Source organism: Actinia tenebrosa, unplaced genomic scaffold (genome assembly GCF_029948245.1).
Source record: "Actinia tenebrosa isolate PJP-AT-01 unplaced genomic scaffold, QUT_ActTen_1.0 PGA_scaffold10__47_contigs__length_13832649, whole genome shotgun sequence".
Classification (NCBI taxonomy): domain Eukaryota; kingdom Metazoa; phylum Cnidaria; class Anthozoa; order Actiniaria; family Actiniidae; genus Actinia; species Actinia tenebrosa.
This window is the reverse complement of record NW_028292570.1, coordinates 3,967,209-3,987,527: the sequence shown is the minus strand read 5'-3', so window position 1 is coordinate 3,987,527 and position 20,319 is coordinate 3,967,209. Positions and strand designations below refer to the sequence as shown.

Here is a 20,319-nt window from a genome sequence, read left to right as displayed (position 1 = left end):
CATTTATAAAAGTAACTTCGCCACTTTATGCTTTATATATATTTCTGCGTTTGCTCTCTGGGCATCCCATAATTTAAGATGACTGCCGTCATCAGTAAACGGTCTATTAATACAATTCGCACGTTAATAATACAAATGATGCCTCCAGCATACAAGACTCTTGCATTCGTTTTCAAACAAAATCAAATCGTGTATAATTTATTATTTCATATCTCCCGAAAAAATTTTACTTGAACAACTTCTCTTATTGTCCCACCGTTCACAGATGAAAGAAGTGAACTACATCTTGCAGGTGTGTACACAAGAAATAAGAAATAAAACAAAGAAAAAGTCGTATAAAATAGAATACACTTGTTGCAGTTTACAGTCACGTGCTTTCATATCACCTCATCCCTCAAAAAACTCAAAAATCCCTCACCCCTCAAAAAAATCACATTTTTATTAGGAACTTTAGTTCAACAAAAATGTAATACCCTCGAAATATCCACTGAAGCTGAGGTGTAGTATGCACTTCACACCTGAGCTAAAGTAATTTATCTTTCCACAGAACGCTTCTGAAAAATCCCTGATAATAATCGATGAACTTGGAAGGGGTAATTATTTAAAAAAACATTCAAAGATTTTTAACGGAGCGAATGACCTAATACAGGCTTTGCACCATCAAGTGATGGCAGCCATGAAAGGGGGCAGGAACAATTGATTCTGGTCTAATCCGATTTATATTAGAAAGGATTCAGTTTCCCAGGAGAAAAAGACTCGATGGTTGTGCCTCCTGTCATGGCTGCCATGACGTGATGGTGCAAATCCTCTATTGGTAAAACCCCAAATAGTTGTAACCATTGACCTGATTGAATGAACTATTTTGATTTAGGTACAAGTAGCGAAGAAGGTGTTGGAATATGTTTTTCGATATGCGAGAACCTCTTGGAAACAAAGGTAAGAACCAGACCAAAGCAATATGACAGACAATATATTACTGGCTAACTCATCCATTTTACAAAATAGAATGAAGATAGATCCCATTTAATGAGAAACCCCTCAAGGAAGTAATGATTGGCTCTCTGTTTGCTATATCAAAAGGCGAAAAAATATTCGTTGTATGAAGTGTTGTTATATTGTACTACTTCAGGTTTAATCATTCCGCACAGCAATAGGTAAGATAAATAATAAGGTTTTTAAGGTCGTTAGGTTTTTCGGATGGAGGACAACAGGAGAACCCGGAGAAAAACCCTAATAAAGGTGACGCTAATCCTTTCATATTGTCTTAAAAATAAATTATCTTGGTCTCGCAAAAGTATACTCCCGAAATTACTCGGTTAAAACGAACATATATTTTCTCAATGACAATGACAATGACAATAATTTACTTAGTAGTAAAATAAAAAAACTTAAATTAGTACATGCTAACTGAAATAACCATGAGGCTGAACTGATCAATTAGATAATTATAGTAGATTGCAGTTTCGTTCACTACGTCTGTGAAAAGTGTAGCAAAAACGAGAAGGAAAAAGCAATAAATATTACAATAAGTAGATAAATAATAATATGGAAGAAAGTTACAATAAATAATGATAATGAATTCATAATGAAATGATAATATAGAGGAAAATTGTAAGAATTTTAGAAAATGGTTCAGTTGTTGAATGTTAATAAAGAAAGAAAAAAATACAACAAATAAGAAGAGAAAAATATTGAATTGAATTATAATTCAATTCAATAGGAAACTAAAGGCTACTAATATATGAATCTATTGATGATGATTTTTTTTCAATCAACCTCACTTCTCACTAAGAATATTCTATAAGTTAAATATATTTGTTTATTTTTTTCCGGTCCGTTATCCTAAAAAATCGTGCGTTGTGATTGGCTGTTTGATCGGGCGGTATTTTGTCAGTATCTGCCCGCGCTCGCGGTCCGGTAACCTTTGCCGCTAAACAACAAAACAAAACGATTACAAAAAAAGTAAAAAAAATACGGGAAAAAAAAAAAAAAGTTATTTACCGTCCTATAGTCGGTCCGGATAGGGAAAAACTGTGCCCGAGGTCTTGAAAATACGGACCGAGGCCGTTAGGCCGTTAGGACCTCCTGGCCGGTAAATAACATATATGTCTTAGGCCGTTAAAAAATACACTCACCATAATTTCGAAGAAAGACTATATCCAAATCCACATTTACGATACGAAGACTCTCGGCGTGACCTCGGGTCGGTTGCCGAAGGAAATCCGTTGAACTGGTGTACAGTGAGCTCCGGGTGCGGGTCAGGACAAGCGAGGTAGTATGTGAATACAGGCAAATTTCATGGCATTAAAATACGTGAAGACTAATCTCTAATGCGACTTTCTCGGTTCTATAGGGATGTGAGAGAGGGATTATGACTAAAATTTGACGCTGGAAAGGAAATTCGAAGGCGTACGAGGTTTCAAAGACTCGTGATGGTTCGCTGTTGGGATCCCGAGTCTCCAACCTTCTCTTATTTCTTACTGGTGGGAAAAAAAACTTAAAACGGGCTAAATTAAAAAAATAACCACACAGAGCGAAAGAAGTGCTATTTCTCAATGATCGGGTAAAATTTCGAGGCTTTATTTCACGTTTCAATGATTTTACTGAAATTTTTGATGATGGACCTAATCGGCTAACTTGTTGCTATAAACGTTTCCACCCAATTCAAACCACATGGGACTTAGTTTCATTGTTCGTTATATTTTGGTTTCACAGTTGAATTCGTAGAGACAAACGCTTCTATTCCCAGAAGGTTTGAATTGGGTGGTAACGGTCATAGCAACATGTTAGCCGATTAGGTATACACTCATTTCAATAAAGTTAGTCGCCTGAAAAGCTACAAAGCTGAGACCAACAAGGATTATGGGTAGAAACATTTTACATGTTTCGACCTCTTTAATAACTGTTGATGGATTTTAGATCTTTTACCAGTTACAGTCTCACCTCTTCTGAGCATCCTCAAGCTGCAAATTGTATAAAAAGCTTTACTTGCTTGATATTAAACGTTTTCGATGATCCTCAGTGATCTCAGCTTTCTAGGTTTTTTGGTGACTAACTTTATTGAAATGAGTGTATCCCCATACATTTCCTTATAACATGACACCACCGAAACCAAGCTTGGGCTACCTGTGGTGACACATCGAAAAAAAACTCGTGATAGGACTAGCCCTGTATAAGCATAATCATTTGTAAATACAGCGCTTTTTGGTCAAGCTTGGAACGGCTGGAGTTTTATCGATTATCTAAAAACAATGTACCTTGACTTCATAACATAATGTTGTCAAGGTCAGGTCTAAACGTTGTTAGGTACTCTGAATAAAGCTTGTTTGCGTAAGCCATTCATGTTCTGACTCAAACACTTTTACCAGGAATGGCTCTATAGACTATATATAGTGAGTAACTTATAAGATATAAACTTATTTGTAAATATAATTCTTAATGACCTAAATCAGCTTGTTTGCAGGAACCGGCCATTCCTGTTCGTAAGCACTATTACCAGGAATGACTTTGCAGACTACAAGTCTATTTATATATATGTAAGGATGAGGTTAAGTAGGAGTATGCGAATCCCTTGATCCGTTAAAACATAGTTAATATTAACTATGGTTAAAATTAAAGCCGCACATGATCCGTGGATCCGTAAAAACATAACTGTACTTCGAACCTGCAATTGGCAGTTGCCTGTTTGTGATTGTGTTTTAGCATTTTTTGTGCATTCTAGATCCAAGATTTGAACTCGAAATTGTAAATTTAAAATATTTTAAGGTCCGTGGAATTCCAAAGTGTTTGCTTTGTATATAAGTTAATTGTGCATTCTTGATATACATTACCGTTGGTATTTGTGAATATTTTTGACATCGAAATGAGGCTAACCCTGTGTCTCTATTTTTAAAAAAAGGCGGCCATGTTTGCATTTGGTCTTATACTAGACTCAGTGAAACTGAGACCAGATTCGTATCTATGTGACTGTGTGGTATGTTCAGTTGACGACACTGCTTCCTATCCAATACTGCGTTGTTGATTCATCAGCGTTGCAGCAACTAAAAGACCCTGGGTTTACCGCAGAAACAGGATAAAAGCCAAACAGTACTTGGTTGAATCCCGTATAATCATACTCGCATCCTGCCAATGAGACACTATAATAGCCATTAACATGAAAATGTTCGTTGGCAACGTGCCATGTTCCTACGGTGCAGTTGAAGCACTCATGACCACTAAAGTTTATCCTTTCATATCTTGGGCATTTCGCTTCAAAAACCTTGAAAAGATCCAGCTCTTGAAGTTTCACGCGGAAATAATCCGTATATCTAAAGGCCGTAGGTCGGTTGCAGGTTGATCTTAAATGAGTGGAGTGGTTAGCGATGACTTGCATTCGTGTTTTAGACAACCGGTGCTTTTCCCATTTGAAAGACTCCTGCCCCATTGGAGCATCTGTATAAAAGCCTAGTCTTTTGAAGATGTCCCTATTCACAAACGAGAATGACTCGATCAGGGTAAATGCAAAACGTGGCTCCGAGCTGAAATCACAGTACACTTGATACAAATTTTCTTGAGAATCGTACACGAGATAGAGACCATCCGCTGGTGAAAAACCAAAGATTCTTGCGATATCAGAACAGCTACGTGGAAGTTCTTTACATCCATTTGTGTTTCCTGGAGGACATACACACATGAATCTTTTGAATTTTGGAAGGCACATGTCTCTGCATGTTGTGTGTGGCGGGCAAGTTGATGGAAGGCAACACGATTTGGGGCAAGTATGGCGAATTGGATCAAAAACAGCTTCGTCCTTCAAGAAAAAAAGATAGAAAAACGTTACTGTGATAATTACATGAAGAAACGCAATTTTCATGCACTTTCACATAACTTTCATAATTTTTCACATAATTTTCATACAAAAGAGCTTAATTAACGAACCCTGAAACAACCTCTTGGCTGATCTAAGTCAGGGCGCAACTATAACTTTAAAATTTAATAATCTTTATTCCAATTCTAATTCTAATTTCTTTATTTAGAGACCTAACAAACAAAAAATCACCTTTTCGCAAATAAACTTTCTTTCCAATTTATAGTAGTAGCTTGCAGGAGTTTCTACTAGTTGTAATGGGTTGAGGACGTGGTCTGCACTGTTAAGTTCACATCTTCCATATTCACCTTTGCTGCTTTCTATATAGTTGGTTGATAAACATCTACAGTCAGAGATGCATTTCATCTGGCATTCAGAAGCATCTTGAACGGCAACAGCCAGAAAAGAGTGACCTTTCAAAGCGCGATTCTTTAAAGTATCCTTAAAAAGGTCAAAATTGATTCGTTCGCAGAATCGTGTTTGGTTCGTACAACATCTTGCAAGGTTGGCTGTTAAAATGTATCCTATGAGGAGGATTTGCGTAAAGAAAACTGTGAGATCCATCAAATGATTAAAGGTTGAAGAAAAGTCAGTATAATTCAAGATTAAGTACAGCTATTGTGACACTAGTGAAAAACGTTTCTGTATTCCTGTAAAAAATGTTTTGCAATTTCAGGTAATCTAAAAATATATACATTTGGCAAGGCATTGTAGCTAAAAATCATTAAATATTGAAAAGTTTAGCAATATGCTGTGACAACGGAATAATCATGAATAGAAATTATCGGCCTTAAGGCATCAAAATTTGAAGAAAATCTGTGAGAGCGTTTTCGAGAAATTTCATATTGAGGTTTTGAAGTATGAAAAATTTTTAGAAACAAAACATGTTAGTAACTTTGTGGAAAAGTAATTTATTTCCTCAGTTTTGAGTTCCTAATTTTATGTAAAGAAGTTCATATTTGTTGAAAACAAATTCTGGAAATTAACTTACTAAACTATTCTCACTGATGATTAATTAGCACGGAGTATTTTAATTCAACTTCACACACATGTCTTGTTGGACTTATTGCGTAACGTCGTTCAAAACTTTGGGGAGCCGAATCCAATTCGGGGAGTCCAACAAGACTTGCGTGTGAAGTTAGTTTATGCTACTCCGTGCTAATTAATTTTCAGCGATAATGAGTAGTAAGTTAATCTCCAGCTGTTTTTTTTTTTTTCCTCTGGTTCCTAAAAGTATTCATTATACCGCCTCATTTATTTTCATTTCGGTAAAAATATGGTATATATAGAAAAACACTGATAAAATTCTTCATATGGATAACCAAACATCTTTATGTAAAAGAAGTAAAATTAAGGTTAAAGGACTTTCGTGGGCATTGTTCGCACGCATCCTTTCTACGCATGAATTTAGTGGGCGCGCGCTCATCGTGATGGCACCCCTTATATTTCGTTTTTTGAAAGTACTTTGTAATGTCTAGCTTTAGAGGAAAAAAAAAAAAAATCTGACATTGATTAAACTGAAATTACGTATTTTGTGCATAATTGGAAAGACATTTAGACATTTAGACATTTAGACATTTAGACATTTAGACATTTAGACATTTAGACATTTAGACATTTAGACATTTAGACATTTAGACATTTAGACATTTAGACATTTAGAGATTTAGACATTTAGACATTTAGACATTTAGACATTTAGACATTTAGACATTTAGACATTTAGACATTTAGACATTTAGACATTTAGACATTTAGACATTTAGACATTTAGACATTTAGACATTTAGACATTTAGACATTTAGACATTTAGACATTTAGACATTTAGACATTTAGACATTTAGACATTTAGACATTTAGACATTTAGACATTTAGACATTTAGACATTTAGACATTTAGACATTTAGACATTTAGACATTTAGACATTTAGACATTTAGACATTTAGACATTTAGACATTTAGACATTTAGACATTTAGACATTTAGACATTTAGACATTTAGACATTTAGACATTTAGACATTTAGACATTTAGACATTTAGACATTTAGACATTTAGACATTTAGACATTTAGACATTTAGACATTTAGACATTTAGACATTTAGACATTTAGACATTTAGACATTTAGACATTTAGACATTTAGACATTTAGACATTTAGACATTTAGACATTTAGACATTTAGACATTTAGACATTTAGACATTTAGACATTTAGACATTTAGACATTTAGACATTTAGACATTTAGACTAAAAGAAATATCACTTGTTTCCTCGAACGTCCTGGCATAAAACAAACGCTGAAATACCATTCTCCTTCTTAAATCGTTACTGAATGGTCGGGGTATTCGGGATTTTCGATTCACGAGTTGAATTTTACATTTAAAGTTCAGGCTGTAGCGCACGAGGCAAAGAATACATAATGAAACACGTGATATTTCTTTTAGTCTAAATGTGTAAATGTGTAAGTGTCTTTTTTCGGTGGACAACGTTAATGACATTGACCGTATGTATTTACAGTTATAAAAATAAAATGTATCACTCAAGGGAAAATAGCCTGCTTTACAAGGACGCCGTGCTTTAAAATAATAGAATACGAAATGTTGGTTAAATTTCATGACGTAGCATTAAAGATTTAAGAGACTTTATAATAATAGTGATTGGGACAATGATGACTATAATGGGGGTGGTGATTGTGTTGATGATGATGATTCAATAGGAGACTCTGCTCGCAGGGTAGGTTGGTGGCTGACAGGGGAATGGGCAATTTCTCAATCCTATATAAATCCTTTTTTCAACAGGCTTTTACATTCTTTGCCACACACTTTCTAGAGTTGACTGCCATGGATGAGCTCTATCCAAACGTTGAAAAGTAGGTTTCATAATAAACGACCTAAAGTTACTTCATTGATGGCAATTTTTCATTGATACATGTTTTGCTAATATATAGTCTTTGTCTTTCCATTTTGTTTTTTACAGCCTTCACTTGGAAGTTCAGGTACGAATTTTCCAAAATAAGTTGTTTTAGTAAATGATACTTATTCATTTGTATCACGATTGAGGGTTTTAACTATAGTCGTGTAAAGGTACGGACACACGGTGCAACATTGCATGCAACATTGCACGCAACAGGACTGTTGCAGCGTGTGTCTACCCCTGAAACTTGTTGCATGCAACAAATCTGAAGTTGAATCGCGCTCTACACTTGCAACATTGCGAGCAACACATTTCATCGTGTGAACATGGCTGCAACATTGCGTGCAACATTTTGAAATTTCCAGCCAATCAGCTTGCACCAAATTTATAACTGCTGACCAAATATCTTAAAATAGCAAGCTGACACAAGCGATGTTGCGTGATTTTGTTGCAATGTGTGTCACCCCGATTCAAATTTGTTGCTTGCAATGTTGCGTGCAATGTTGCACCGTGTGTCAGCACCTTAACCTGGATGGTGTGTCTCGTAGCCTCATCTGAATTGTGATTAGTTGGTCGGTTTTGTGCTATGACTGGCTGTTAGTTATTGCGCTCTGCCCAGACATAAGTTGTTTTATTGCTTCAGTATTGTGAGCAAAGGTTATTGTCGGTGTTTCTAGCGTTTCATTCGGGTTCTTTCGCCCCATGCACTTGATGGATACTAAAAAGAATAAGAATGGGACGGGATTGAGAAAAGAGAAGCAAGCGTACAATAGGCAAAGATTATATGGCTTTATGTAACTCCATACGTATTTCTCTTTTCTCAATCCTATATATATATATATACATATATATACAGGGCCGTAACCAGACCTTTTACAGGGAGGGTGCACATGGAATAAAATCGGACCATTGATCGTTTTTTTATTACAAAAAATGACGTAACTAGGGATCTTGCAGGGAGGCGAACAGGCAATAATTTGCAGACCCCCCCCCCCAAAAAAAGGTAACCCCAAAAGGAAGCAGAACCAAAATAGAAAGGAGATGGATGAGCGGACCTTAAGCTTTTATGGAAGGGGGGGGGGGGGTGCACGTGCCCCCCTAATTACGGCCCTGATATATACAGCCATATGCAAAAACTTTGACCCTTTGGTACATATAAACAAGTATATCAAAAGTTTTTTCGAGTTGTCCGTCACTAGGGCTTTCTAAAAAAGATATCCCATAATTTTGGATATACTACTTGTAGATATATATAAAAGGGTCTTAATAAATAATTGTCCGTATGAGCTGTATCTGCATGTTTACCTTTTCTTTTACAATTAATTAGTTATATTTTCCACCACATATTCAGTGTTTATTTAGCATTTAGCAATTACGACTCCCAATGGAACTCGAAAGCTGATGCTACTTTGGGAGTCTTCCACAATTACCTATTATACTCTGTCTAATTATATTCTATCTAATTACACTTATTTACTTTGTATTTATAACTCTTTATATATTAATCAGTTAAAAATGAATCATAAATATTTTTCTTATTTGCTATTTTTGTATAGAGATCCTTCAGTGACGAAGCTGGTTGTAACAAGATACTGTATTCTCACACGCTGTCAAAGGGACGCACAGAAGAAAGACACTACGGTAATAGTCCTCTTCACAGTTCCCTGCGCCATCTTGAAAGGTAACCGTGCCATTGCATGGAAGCGAGACGAACGGTGAGCTTGCAATGATAAAGACGTGAATAAATTGTTCAAGGTGTTTAAAAAAGGTCTCTATCATTGCAAGCTCACCGTTCGTCTCGCTTCGATGCAAAGGCACGGCTACCTTTCAAGATGGCGCGAGGAACTGTGAAAATGATTATTGAATAAGGCCGTTTTTTAAGTACTGTTTAAAAAACGAGCAGGAGTGTTTTATCGGGTATGAAACACGAGGCGCAGCCGAGTGGTTTTAGACCCGATAAGAGACGATCTGCTAGTTTATTAAACTGCTTAGAAAACTCATGATGTATGTTCTCATATGGTACAGAATTATTTACGAAATGAACCAAGTTTGATAGAGAAAATCCAAGTTAAAGTTTATGCAAATGAAGACGAATCTATATCAGATATAAAATCACCTTCATGGTCATGATTTCTATTGTGTTTTCTTCATGAATTATCAATGAGTTTTCTAATGACTTTTAAAGGGCATACGTACGGCACGAGGTGCTTTCACGGTATGGAATTGACTAATGTAGCGCGCAACCACAACCATTAAGATGATTTTTCATATTTGTATGAAATCTAGCAAGAGAAAGCGACCTCAAGTCTCTCCTCAACAGATGGTATTATAGTGCATAGTCCTTCAGCCCTTCACTCTTCCAATAGACCTCTTTACCTTGGGCGTAATGTTTACCCATTTCAGGCTACGTTTCATTCTCTTGAGAATAGGATTCTTTGTTTGAGTTGCGTCTTCTCTCAACCGTTAAACAAAGAAATGATACTCTATGGAATAAGACGGGGTCTGAAATGGGAAAACACCTGAGCAGTACGTAACCCTGAGCAGTACGTAACCCCTAAAGTTGATAAAGATAATAATATGCGTTTTTACCTTTTAATAATTAAAGAAATAGAAAATGCGCGTGTGTGCTGTGTATAGCTATAAAGTACGCGTGGATTGGGAGAACACAAGAGAAGGGTTAGGGGAAGCACGATGGGTAGCGGAGTGCTTCTTAACACTTCTCAAGTGTTCTGCTATTCCCCAAGTGCTTTATAACCGCACACAGCACAGCAAGTAATTATTATTATTTTTTTATACAATACAATACAATGCAATACAATAATCTTTATTTAGAGAGGGTAACAGTTAACAGTACATAAAGATAACTGATCAACTAATGGCCCTCAAAAATTTATAAAACACCATTAGAGTAATCGTTATTTTGGATACAAATGACAAAATAGAAATTGCGCGCAGTGCTGTGTACTTTCATAAAGCACGCGCTCTCATCCAAACAGATAATGACATGTATCTTATAAATGACATTGATAAATAGACTAGCAGCCTCTTCCCTCCTTTTCTTCCCTTCCCTAAGTATCTCCTCCTTTTAACTTCTTTTTATGCTGGTCTATTAATATGCTTCATTTTCTCTATGTCAGGATTACAGCTAGCTGAAATTTCAACTTTGCCGTCGTCGATCATCAAGTCGGCAAAAGAGGTTTCAAATACCATTTCCAGAGGTGAAAAGGTTGGAAAACTCATTACAATTTTTGTTAAAGAAAAAGTTGATTACTTTCTGTATTCCGGCGATAAAATTGATAGGTCGGGGAGTCGATTGATTACATGTATGTATATATGGCCCACACAAAAATCAATAACCCTTTCCTCTTCTCAGCTTTTTCAAACGAATAAATACCTTAAACCAACCCATTGTTTTTCCAGTCTTCTTCAGTGGCACAACTCTGTATTGAATAAAACTGAACCCTTTCTACTTAGCTGTGATAGAAGTGCATCCCCTACACTTCTCTGTCCCTCCCCCAATTCTATAAATATGGACGTTCCTCACATCCCTTAGGATCTTCTTGTTCTTCTACTACCTTTTATACTGCTTTTTCCTCTTCCTCCTCCTCCTCCTATCTAGATTTCTTTCTACTTTCTTTATGTTCCCTTTCTTTCCCTTTAATCAATTTCCTTTGATACTTTCCCTTTATTTTTTCTTCCTTTTATCCTTTATATAGTTGTCGAATTTGCTGTCTCCAGAAGGTCGAGTTCAAAAAGCCAAATTCCGGTTGGCAACAAAACTGTTCCAAGCAGCCAACAACTCACGTCTGGATAAACAGGGTTTGTGGTTATATCTTAATGGATTGAAAAAGCAATACCTTCAGGATATCAAACAAACAGAAGAGTAGGCAAAACCTATGCTAATACTGCAAAAATTCAATCTAGAAGTGTCATTTGTATCCTGCTTGCCAAAGGTTTTGAAAGTTAATTCATTCAATCCTCTTTTGTTTTTGTTGTTTATTTATTTTCTTGATGTTGTATCTATGTTGTCCTTTCGTAATACATTTACAGCTGTAACACACTGGAACCCGGTTAGAACGGTCACCAAAGGGACAGGCTAAAGTATCCGTATTAAATGGGTGTCCGGGTTAAGGGGGCTCTCAAAATATACGTCATAGACACGTGTCAGTTTTGACACTAATTGCAATGCATTGTTTGCCACAGCAAAACTTTCCAAGTAGTATTTTATTATCTCTCGTTTAAAAGGAAATATCTCACTATAAACGCCGAAATAAGCTATTTCTAAAAGATATTTTATGAATATTTCACCGACAAGTCTTATTTTCTTTATCTTGTTCATTGAGCGGAAAACCTGGCACTACACTGTAGCAATTAATGAGCTTCGAACAAAATGTTCTCTGATTGGAGAGCATGGAGAAATTGAACACTGATTTAACGGATAGCCCTTGCCTTTTAATTTCTTAGTTACAAATGATAAATATTATTTTATTAGCCTCGGTACAATCAACGCGGGCAAGCAGTAATTTGGAAAAAATCATATCTACCAAGCTTGCAATCAATACCGCAACCTCAGTCATAACTAATTGATGAGGGACTTTATTTGTGTTTTTATTATAAATTGGATCTTTTTCTCATGTCATAGCTGGACGTTATCTTTTACGACATCTGCAGAAAGAAAAAAAAGAAAACATATTGACTTTTCGCTAAGTTGTTGGAAATCTTCACTTGCTCTCAGACCAATGCATCTCAGTCATGATCATCCGTTCATTCGTACGTCTGTAAGTCAATACACTAATTCGCCCCTTATTGCACCCTTTTCTTTTCTCCTCCTCCTTCTCTCCCTCTCTCCCGCCATCCATAGTACATTTCTTATTCTTTCTTCTTACATCTATCCCTTCTTTAATTCCCCTCTCTCTATCTCTCTTTGTTTATCCGTCCGTCCGTCCGTCCGTCCGTCCGTCCAACTAATCACTGGGTCTATCCCATTCCAAGCATTCAATTCATTTATCCATAACATTTATCCAAAATCAAGCATAAGTGGATCCATAGTATAAAACTACCTAGTATTCTTTGATAGCTTTCTTTATCATGGCTTGTATCTCTGGAAACTCCTCTGCACAATCAACGTATGACTCATCATCAGGAGACCGTGCTGTTGGGTCTGCTCCCTATCAAGAGCAGAACAAAATAGTTAAAGTAGCATGCGTTATTTCAATTCCGCCATGATGGTGGCATATAAAAAAATCTTACCAAATTATATAAGCATAGCCATATTCCAAAAAGAGGGGGGGAAAGATGGAAAACCGATATTTAAGGGATTGAACATTAGACGATTGAGGGGGGGGGGGGGGGGGTGCAGGAATTTATGTTGCAGAATCTATTTTCGTTACAACCCCTGCACGCAATTTTTGTGTGTGTTTGCTCGATATTACTTTCCTGAAAGGAGACATTGCGTGATATTATCTTACTAGGTGAAGTGATTGAGTGCTTGTTCGATATTTTTATTTTTGGAGTGTTTTACGCACCTCCTCCCAATAATCCGTCCTTAATGCTAATAATAAGCAAGGCTGATAAGCACTTACAAAGTCTAAAAGTGTTTTAACGCAGTCCTTATCTCCAGACCAAATTGCAATCAGTAAAGGTGTTGCCCCTGTATCGTCTTCAGCCTGTAAACACACAAAACATGTCAGTAAATATCATAGTCAAGCCGATTGTCATAGATGGAGAAATATAATTATTGTAAGCAAGAGAATATATGAAATAAAGTATAGATAGATGGATTGATGAATGGATGGGACGGAATGCATAGATGGAATTGAAGGGAAAGATGGATGGACGTATGGGATGTGTTTCAAGACGTGTTCGTGTTGGTGGGGAAATAGTTATGCCTCTTTAATCAAACAATCACTTCTCTAAGTATCTAATTACAACTGCGTAAGCTAATATTGTAACATCTCCCCTTTTATAATGTTTGAAATACATGGCTGGGATGATATAGAAAGATTTTAAAGATTTAAAAAATAAATGACCAAACAAAATGGCTGACTAAACTACGAAATGATTATATGGATATTAAAGTTCAACTGTAACAAAATCAATGTCCTATAAATGTTCGGTAGTCAAGTAAACCGATCAGGTTTCTTAACCACTCTCTGACTTCTTCGCAGTACAGGTGGATTGACCGCGGGTTCTGACGCAGGTAGAACTTGAGGTGTCCTTGCACTGTCTGCCTCTGGTGATGCTTGTGTGTCACTAGCTGGTTCTTTCGGTGCTTCGTCGACGGGCTTTAAAAGCTGTCTGTTTCGGCGAAGTAACTCTCCGTTCGACTCAACTAGGTATGACCTGTCTGAGAGTTTCTCTTTACAGTTCCCTACTTCCCAGGGCTTGCCTCTCTGGTTTGGCGCTACTCTTACCTCTTGGCCTATTTCTAGGTCTGGTAGGACCTTTACATGTCTGTCGTAGTGACTTTTGGCTTTCTGGCGCTTAAGGTGGATTTTGGTTGTCACACCTTCCGCTACTTTGGGATACAGAAGGTTAGTTGCTATGGGGACTAGTGTCTTTGTTCTCCTAGACATCAAGCGCTGTACTGGGCTGCTCTGCATTCCTTGAATGGGGGTATTCCGATAATCTAGCAAGGCTAACCACGGATCTTTACGGTCTTGCATGGCTTTCTTGAGCAGGCTCTTGGCTACTTTCACTGCTGATTCCGCCTTTCCATTTGACTTTGGGTGGTATGGCGATGAGGTGACATGTTTGAACTCCCAGTCTCTTGCGAATTCAGCAAACTCGTTGCTGACGTATTGAGGCCCGTTGTCGGATACCAGCACATCGGGTATCCCATGTCGACTGAACTGTTCCTTCAGAAACTTGGTAATGGATGCTGAGGTTGTATCTTTCAGAGGACTTATTTCTATGTAGTCTGAGTAGTAATCTACCAAGACTATATAGTCTCTGTTCTGCAGCGTGAAAAGATCTGTGCCTAGTCTGCTCCAAGGTCTGTCGGGTATTTCGTGCGACTGCATTGGCATGCTGGGGTTACTTGGTTGATATTCTGAGCACACATGACAAGCCTTTACTGCATTTTCGATGTCGTGGTTCATTGCTGGCCAATAAACGCGATCTCGTGCTTTCCTTGCACACGCCTCGATTCCTTGATGACTTGAGTGTAACCTCGCGACTACTTCAGATCTGAGGGCTCGAGGTATGATGATGCGTTGATTCTTGAATAAGATGCCGTTGTGGAGTGTCAGTTCCTCTCGGAAATGCCAGTAGTCTCTGATAGCTACTGGTACTTTGTCACGTACGTCAGGCCATCCTATTAGTATAGTATTCTTAAGTGACTGCATTGTAGGGTCTTGCTCTGTGGCTTTTTGTAGTTGCGCTAATCTTTCACTTGTGACCTTTACATTGTCGAGGGGGTTGATTCCTTCTAGTTCTAGCGCAAACACTTGGAACTCGTCTCCAGGTTCTCCTTGGTCTGCGAGGAAGGCTCGTGAGAGGTGATCTGCCACGTACATTTGTTGTCCTGGCTTGTAAGTTACGTTCAGGTTGTATCGCTGTAGGCGTAATATCATCCTCTGTAACCTGCTGGGTGCTGCTAACAAGGATTTCTTGAAGATCGCTTGCAAAGGTTTGTGGTCTGATTCTACTGTTATCAGCTCTCTCCGTGTGATGTACTGGCTGAACTTTGCACAAGCGAAGACGATTGCAAGACATTCTTTTTCGATTTGTGCGTAGCGTTGCTCAACTGGTGTGAGAGTTCGGGATGCAAACGCTACTGGTTGGCCGTTTTGAAGCAAGGTTGCTCCGAGGCCTTTCTCACTAGCATCACATTGGATAGTGACTTCTTCGCTCATGTCATAGTACTTGAGTACTGGATGCGCAATCACGAGTTGTTTAACTTCTGAGAAGGCTTTGTCGTGCTGGCGTGACCACACAAATCTTGCATTCTTTGTGGTTAGTTCACGAAGAGGCAGTGCGACTTCTGATAGTCGAGGGAGAAACTTGGAGAGATAATTTACAAAGCCTAGTAGGCTGAGTGTCTCTTGCTTGTTGGTAGGCTTTGGCATTTCGGTCACTGCTTTGACCTTATCTGGATCTGGCTTGAGTCCGGTGGATGACAAGATGTGTCCCATGAACTTCACTTCTTTTCTCCGCATGATGAGCTTCTTGCTGTTCAGCTTTAAGTTGATCTGTCTTGCTCTCTTGAGCAGACGTAGCAGATTTTCGTCATGGTTTTTGTTGGCTTCTGCTAATGTGTCACCGTAACCGACCACTAACATATCGTCGCGGAGCACTTCCACGCCTTCTAGGTCTTCCAGTCGCTCGTGTAGGGTGCTTTCGAATTCCTCTGGGGCTGAGCTGACGCCAAAAGGCATGCGTAGATATCTGTAACGGCCAAATGGGGTCCAAAAGGTTGTAAGCTTACTGCTAGCTTCGTCCAAACCGATTTGGTAGAACCCATCCTTTGCGTCTAACGTTGTGAAGACTTTGGCCTTGCCGAGTCTGGGTAGCATCTCGTCCATCGTAGGCATTTGGTATTTGGGTCGTTTGATCGCTTTGTTTAGATCTTTGGGATCCAAACAGATTCGTATCTTTCCAGGTTTGGCTACAACGACCATGCTGCTGATCCATTCGGTGGGTTCTGTCTCTTTGACGATGATTTTCCTTTTCTCGAGTTCAGCTAACTTTGTTTTGACTTCCTGGCGAAGCGTAACTGCGATTCTTCTAGGCGCGTGTTGAACTGGCGTGACATCTGGGTCAACTGCGATTGTAGCGTTACCAATGTTTCCCAATCCTTCGAAGACGTCTCGAAAATCTTTTAAGATACTTTCTTTAGTTAGGGGCAGAGTTCCGGTTTCTTGAACCGCGTGGACTTGATGATCGATGTTTAACTTGATTAGATCTAATTGTTGGCATGTCTCGGCTGATAAGATTGGTTTGTGGTTTCCGTTGACAACCTGAAATTTGAAGCAATGTTTTTCGTTGACCTTAAGTGTCACTTCACCTAATGTTTCCATGACTGATCCATCAAACAATCGTAGTTTGACATTGCTTTGCTTGAGCGTCGGATTACCGTCTTGGTTGATGATTGCTACATCCTTGTGGCTGATTACGTTACAGGTCGCTCCTGTGTCTAGTTGGCAGTCCAAATCCGTTTTATAACTGGAATTGGTGTTCATAAACTCAAGCTTTGCAAAAAGCTGCTTGCCCTTCGTTTTCACCGAACCAACTTCTTCAATCTTCAACGTGAATTCGTCGGATGAGTATTCTCCTTCTTCTGATTCTCCTGATTCAGCTGTCATCGCTTTGACATTGCTTGACCTCGATTTACACACAGACGCGAAATGGTTTTGTTTCTTGCACGTTTTGCATTCACGGCCATAGGCGGGGCAGTCTTCTAACTTGTGTTTCTGAGAACCACCACAGCGGTAACACTTGTAACTGCTCGTTCGTCGACTTGTAGTTCGTTTACTGTCCTCGCTTGGCGTTCTGTGGGAACGTCTGTTGTTGTACTTGTCACTTGGCTTGCTTGGAGATTTAGGCTTCCGTTCTCGTATTTCATTGATTTCTTCGTTATTTGTCTTATCCACTAGACTCATGGCTTTTAACTGACTGCTAGCTAATTCACTTGAGCGGCAAATGTTGAGGGCTTTGTTGAGATCTAGACTGTCCTCTTTTAAAAGACGTAGTTTTGTTGCGTGTTCTCGTATACCAAGAACGAGTCGATCCCTGATAAGCTCTTCCGTTAACGGACCAAACTGACATGATGAAGCGCATTTTCTAAGGCGATTTACGTAGCCATCTACGGTTTCTTCTGGGCCTTGAGTACAGCTGTTGAACAGATATCGTTCGTACACCACGTTGCGCTTTGGTTTGAAGTAGGCTTCTAGCGCGTTTAAGCATGTGTTTACGTCGTTCTTTTCTTCGTCACTTAACTTGAGATTAAGGAATATTTGCAGACATTCCTTCCCCATTACAGAGCGAAACGTTGCTAGTCGTATCTTTGGGTCTTGCTGGTACAGTCCGGTTGCGACTTCGTAGTCCTCCCACTGTTGTTTAAAGAAGTCCCAATTGTTTACTTGATCTCCTTTGGTATTCATCGGCGTTGGTACCGGAAAATGCGACGTGAATATTGGTCCTCGTGGACCGCTGCTGGTCGAAGCTTCCTCCTTACTTGACATATTACTTCTTCAATGCCTCGGCAGTAGGAACTTGACGGTTTTTTCAGCTACTTTGGAAGCGTTATTTCCAATTTATTTCTGACACCATGTTTCAAGACGTGTTCGTGTTGGTGGGGAAATAGTTATGCCTCTTTAATCAAACAATCACTTCTCTAAGTATCTAATTACAACTGCGTAAGCTAATATTGTAACAGGATGGATGGATGGATAATTAAAGAAGTTTATCTGTCAAATCGGCTCACACAGCCCAACAAAGCGACTGCATTAATTTTAAAGACATTAAAAACCATTACTTTATAGAGTGCATACCATATATCCGTGAAAAACTTTGTAAGAAATTGCATATATTTTCACAATTTAGTAAGCTCTGTAGACCGTGTAGACCTACAAAACGTTGCCCTAATTTGTACTATTTTGTTAGTTAACTTTTTCACGGATATGTGGTATGCACTCTAACACACTGCATTATGACAACCTAACCCCAGATACGGCAAACATTTCAGGATCGGTATCTGTTTGGATTTGGACATGACCATAGGCACGTAGTATAAATCTATGCATTCATGTACACTAGTCAAAGGTTGTAGGTGCCATATCGAGTTTTTAAAAAAAATAGTGTCACCATGGGACGAATAATATCAAACGCAGAAGTAGTTTGGGGGGAAAAACTGTATGATTGTAGCGTCTACCAGACAGGGTCACGAAAGACAACCTATTGTTTCCAACTTTGAATGCATTGCTAAGTTTTTATTATTAAAGCAAGGAGTACTACTCGTTTTGATATCCTTACTTTCAAAGAGACCTAGAGTTAATTCTAATGTTGAACTAGTGTCCATTAAATATCAAGTTTATATATAATAGAACACTTGATGATACGAATGTCATGGTGTTAGACTAATTGCAGTAGACGATGGGTCAGGGTTCATCAATGACTTTCCATTCTAGTTTCTATTGTGTTGTATTATCAGTGATGTATATATACAAGAACATCAATACACTGAAATATTTTGTAAGAAAGACACTGAGAATATTTGTGTAAAAAATCAACACTGGAATTTAATCTTAATTAATGAATAAGAATACTAATGAAAATCTTGACGAAGATACAGCTAAAGATGGTCTTGTGGATAATAAAGACAATTTGTGTATTTACGCAAACCATAACGAGAGATTATTTCACAGTAAAGCAAGGTCTTTCAATAGTAATAATAGGTGTCTTACCACGGGGTTGGCTCCATTTTGTAGTAGATACCTTATGATGTTTTCTCTCTTGGCTTCTGCTGCTAAATGTAAAGCATTTCGCCCGGCATCGACGGTCATGTTTACTTCTGAGCCCTTTTATATGAAAAAATTGATTTAAAATCAAATCAAATCAAATATTACCATTATTGGTACTTTGAAATTGACGTCTAATTTAATCAGGTAAAGGCCAAAAATCAATATTGGAGCAATTCTGTCTGTCCAACATTTTCAACAACCAAACAGATCCGTTCGTAAAAATAAAATCAAAAACCCTCGAAATTTATCAAAGGTTCTACAAGAAAAAGTATAGTAGCATAGGAAATTTTTGGTACGAATTATAGTCAAAAACTAATGATGATCGCTGACACAACTCATTTTTTAAATCACATACGCGTTTTGGATAAGACATTTTTAAAAACAGCGAATCAACAGGAGACCTAATTAAAAGAACACCTATTAGGAAACTAAATAAGATGTGAAATACACTGAGTAAAATGGCTATTAAATCCCAACAAGATCTGTTACTCAGTTTTTACAATACAACTCCTTAGTGTACAACTTGGTATCGTGACCAAAAACTTTGGAAAAAGCTATGTAGCCAATAACAAAAGTGTTACATTTCCCAAAATGCGTCCTAAAATACTGGCTATTACTAACTAGTTATTGGGTATTTATGTGTTAAAGACTCTCGTACCGGTTTTTTGAGGTGCTCTATGATGGTTGGAAGAAAACCACTTTTGATGGCAGAACAGAAGTTTTCATGTTCAGCGAATCTGTAGTGATGGCTACTCATCTTGCGATGTTATTGAAGCGTATCACAGAGACTTGCAAGCCGACTGATACTGAAAGACAGAGAACACAGCCTTTCTTACAAATGAATGTTGATCTACTGTGACCTTAGCTGCGCGTCGGTTCATAAGCTAAATATTTGCATAATTTAACCTATATACTTTACGCCCATAAATAACTTCGTCTGTCACTAATAATATCACATTCCGACACATTATCGATCGGTGGGAATATCTACCCACTCGAAATGGATATCATAGTGCTGAAGTGTTAAATAGTAAACAATATTAACGTTCTTTTTCGGCCAGAAAAATTGAATTGAAATAGCCTATTCCCT

The 20,319-nt window shown here is 38.0% G+C and overlaps 3 protein-coding genes across 3 annotated transcripts in view; 1 reads left to right on the top strand and 2 right to left on the bottom strand.

The window, feature by feature from the left end:
* The window catches only part of LOC116294769 (mutS protein homolog 4-like), a 28,723-nt gene extending 16,975 nt beyond the window's left edge, over positions 1-11,748 (top strand). The window contains exons 26-33 of the mRNA XM_089026298.1: positions 266-292; positions 548-593; positions 872-936; positions 7,653-7,723; positions 7,831-7,849; positions 9,324-9,408; positions 10,905-10,993; positions 11,484-11,748. Of these exons, the coding sequence (XP_088882424.1) occupies positions 266-292; positions 548-593; positions 872-936; positions 7,653-7,723; positions 7,831-7,849; positions 9,324-9,408; positions 10,905-10,993; positions 11,484-11,654 (573 nt within the window). The 3' untranslated portion in view covers positions 11,655-11,748. The remainder of the gene's footprint in view (positions 1-265; positions 293-547; positions 594-871; positions 937-7,652; positions 7,724-7,830; positions 7,850-9,323; positions 9,409-10,904; positions 10,994-11,483) is intronic.
* Positions 2,560-5,463, bottom strand: LOC116294750 (uncharacterized). The gene is made up of 2 exons (XM_031702408.2): positions 5,039-5,463; positions 2,560-4,789 (listed from the first exon to the last, which is right to left on the bottom strand). The coding sequence occupies exons 1-2, from the start codon at positions 5,408-5,410 to the stop codon at positions 3,980-3,982; spliced, it is 1,182 nt and encodes a 393-aa protein (XP_031558268.2). The 5' UTR covers positions 5,411-5,463; the 3' UTR covers positions 2,560-3,979.
* A 228-nt stretch (positions 11,749-11,976) lies between the features above and the next one.
* On the bottom strand, positions 11,977-20,060 carry LOC116294760 (uncharacterized). The gene is made up of 5 exons (XM_031702421.2): positions 19,888-20,060; positions 19,173-19,286; positions 13,350-13,433; positions 12,828-12,935; positions 11,977-12,432 (listed from the first exon to the last, which is right to left on the bottom strand). The coding sequence occupies exons 1-4, from the start codon at positions 19,984-19,986 to the stop codon at positions 12,828-12,830; spliced, it is 405 nt and encodes a 134-aa protein (XP_031558281.1). The 5' UTR covers positions 19,987-20,060; the 3' UTR covers positions 11,977-12,432.
* Between the last annotated feature and the right edge of the window lie 259 nt (positions 20,061-20,319).

Coding starts and splice junctions, on each gene's coding strand:
- LOC116294750 (XM_031702408.2), bottom strand. CDS start 5,410: ATGGATCTCACAGTTTTCTTTACGCAAATCCTCCTCATAGGATACATT. Junction 4,790..5,038: donor GAAAGTTTATTTGCGAAAAG/GTGATTTTTTGT, acceptor TTTTTCTTGAAG/GACGAAGCTGTTTTTGATCC.
- LOC116294760 (XM_031702421.2), bottom strand. CDS start 19,986: ATGAGTAGCCATCACTACAGATTCGCTGAACATGAAAACTTCTGTTCT. Junction 19,287..19,887: donor TAGAGCACCTCAAAAAACCG/GTACGAGAGTCT, acceptor TTCATATAAAAG/GGCTCAGAAGTAAACATGAC. Junction 13,434..19,172: donor AAAATGGAGCCAACCCCGTG/GTAAGACACCTA, acceptor GTGTGTTTACAG/GCTGAAGACGATACAGGGGC.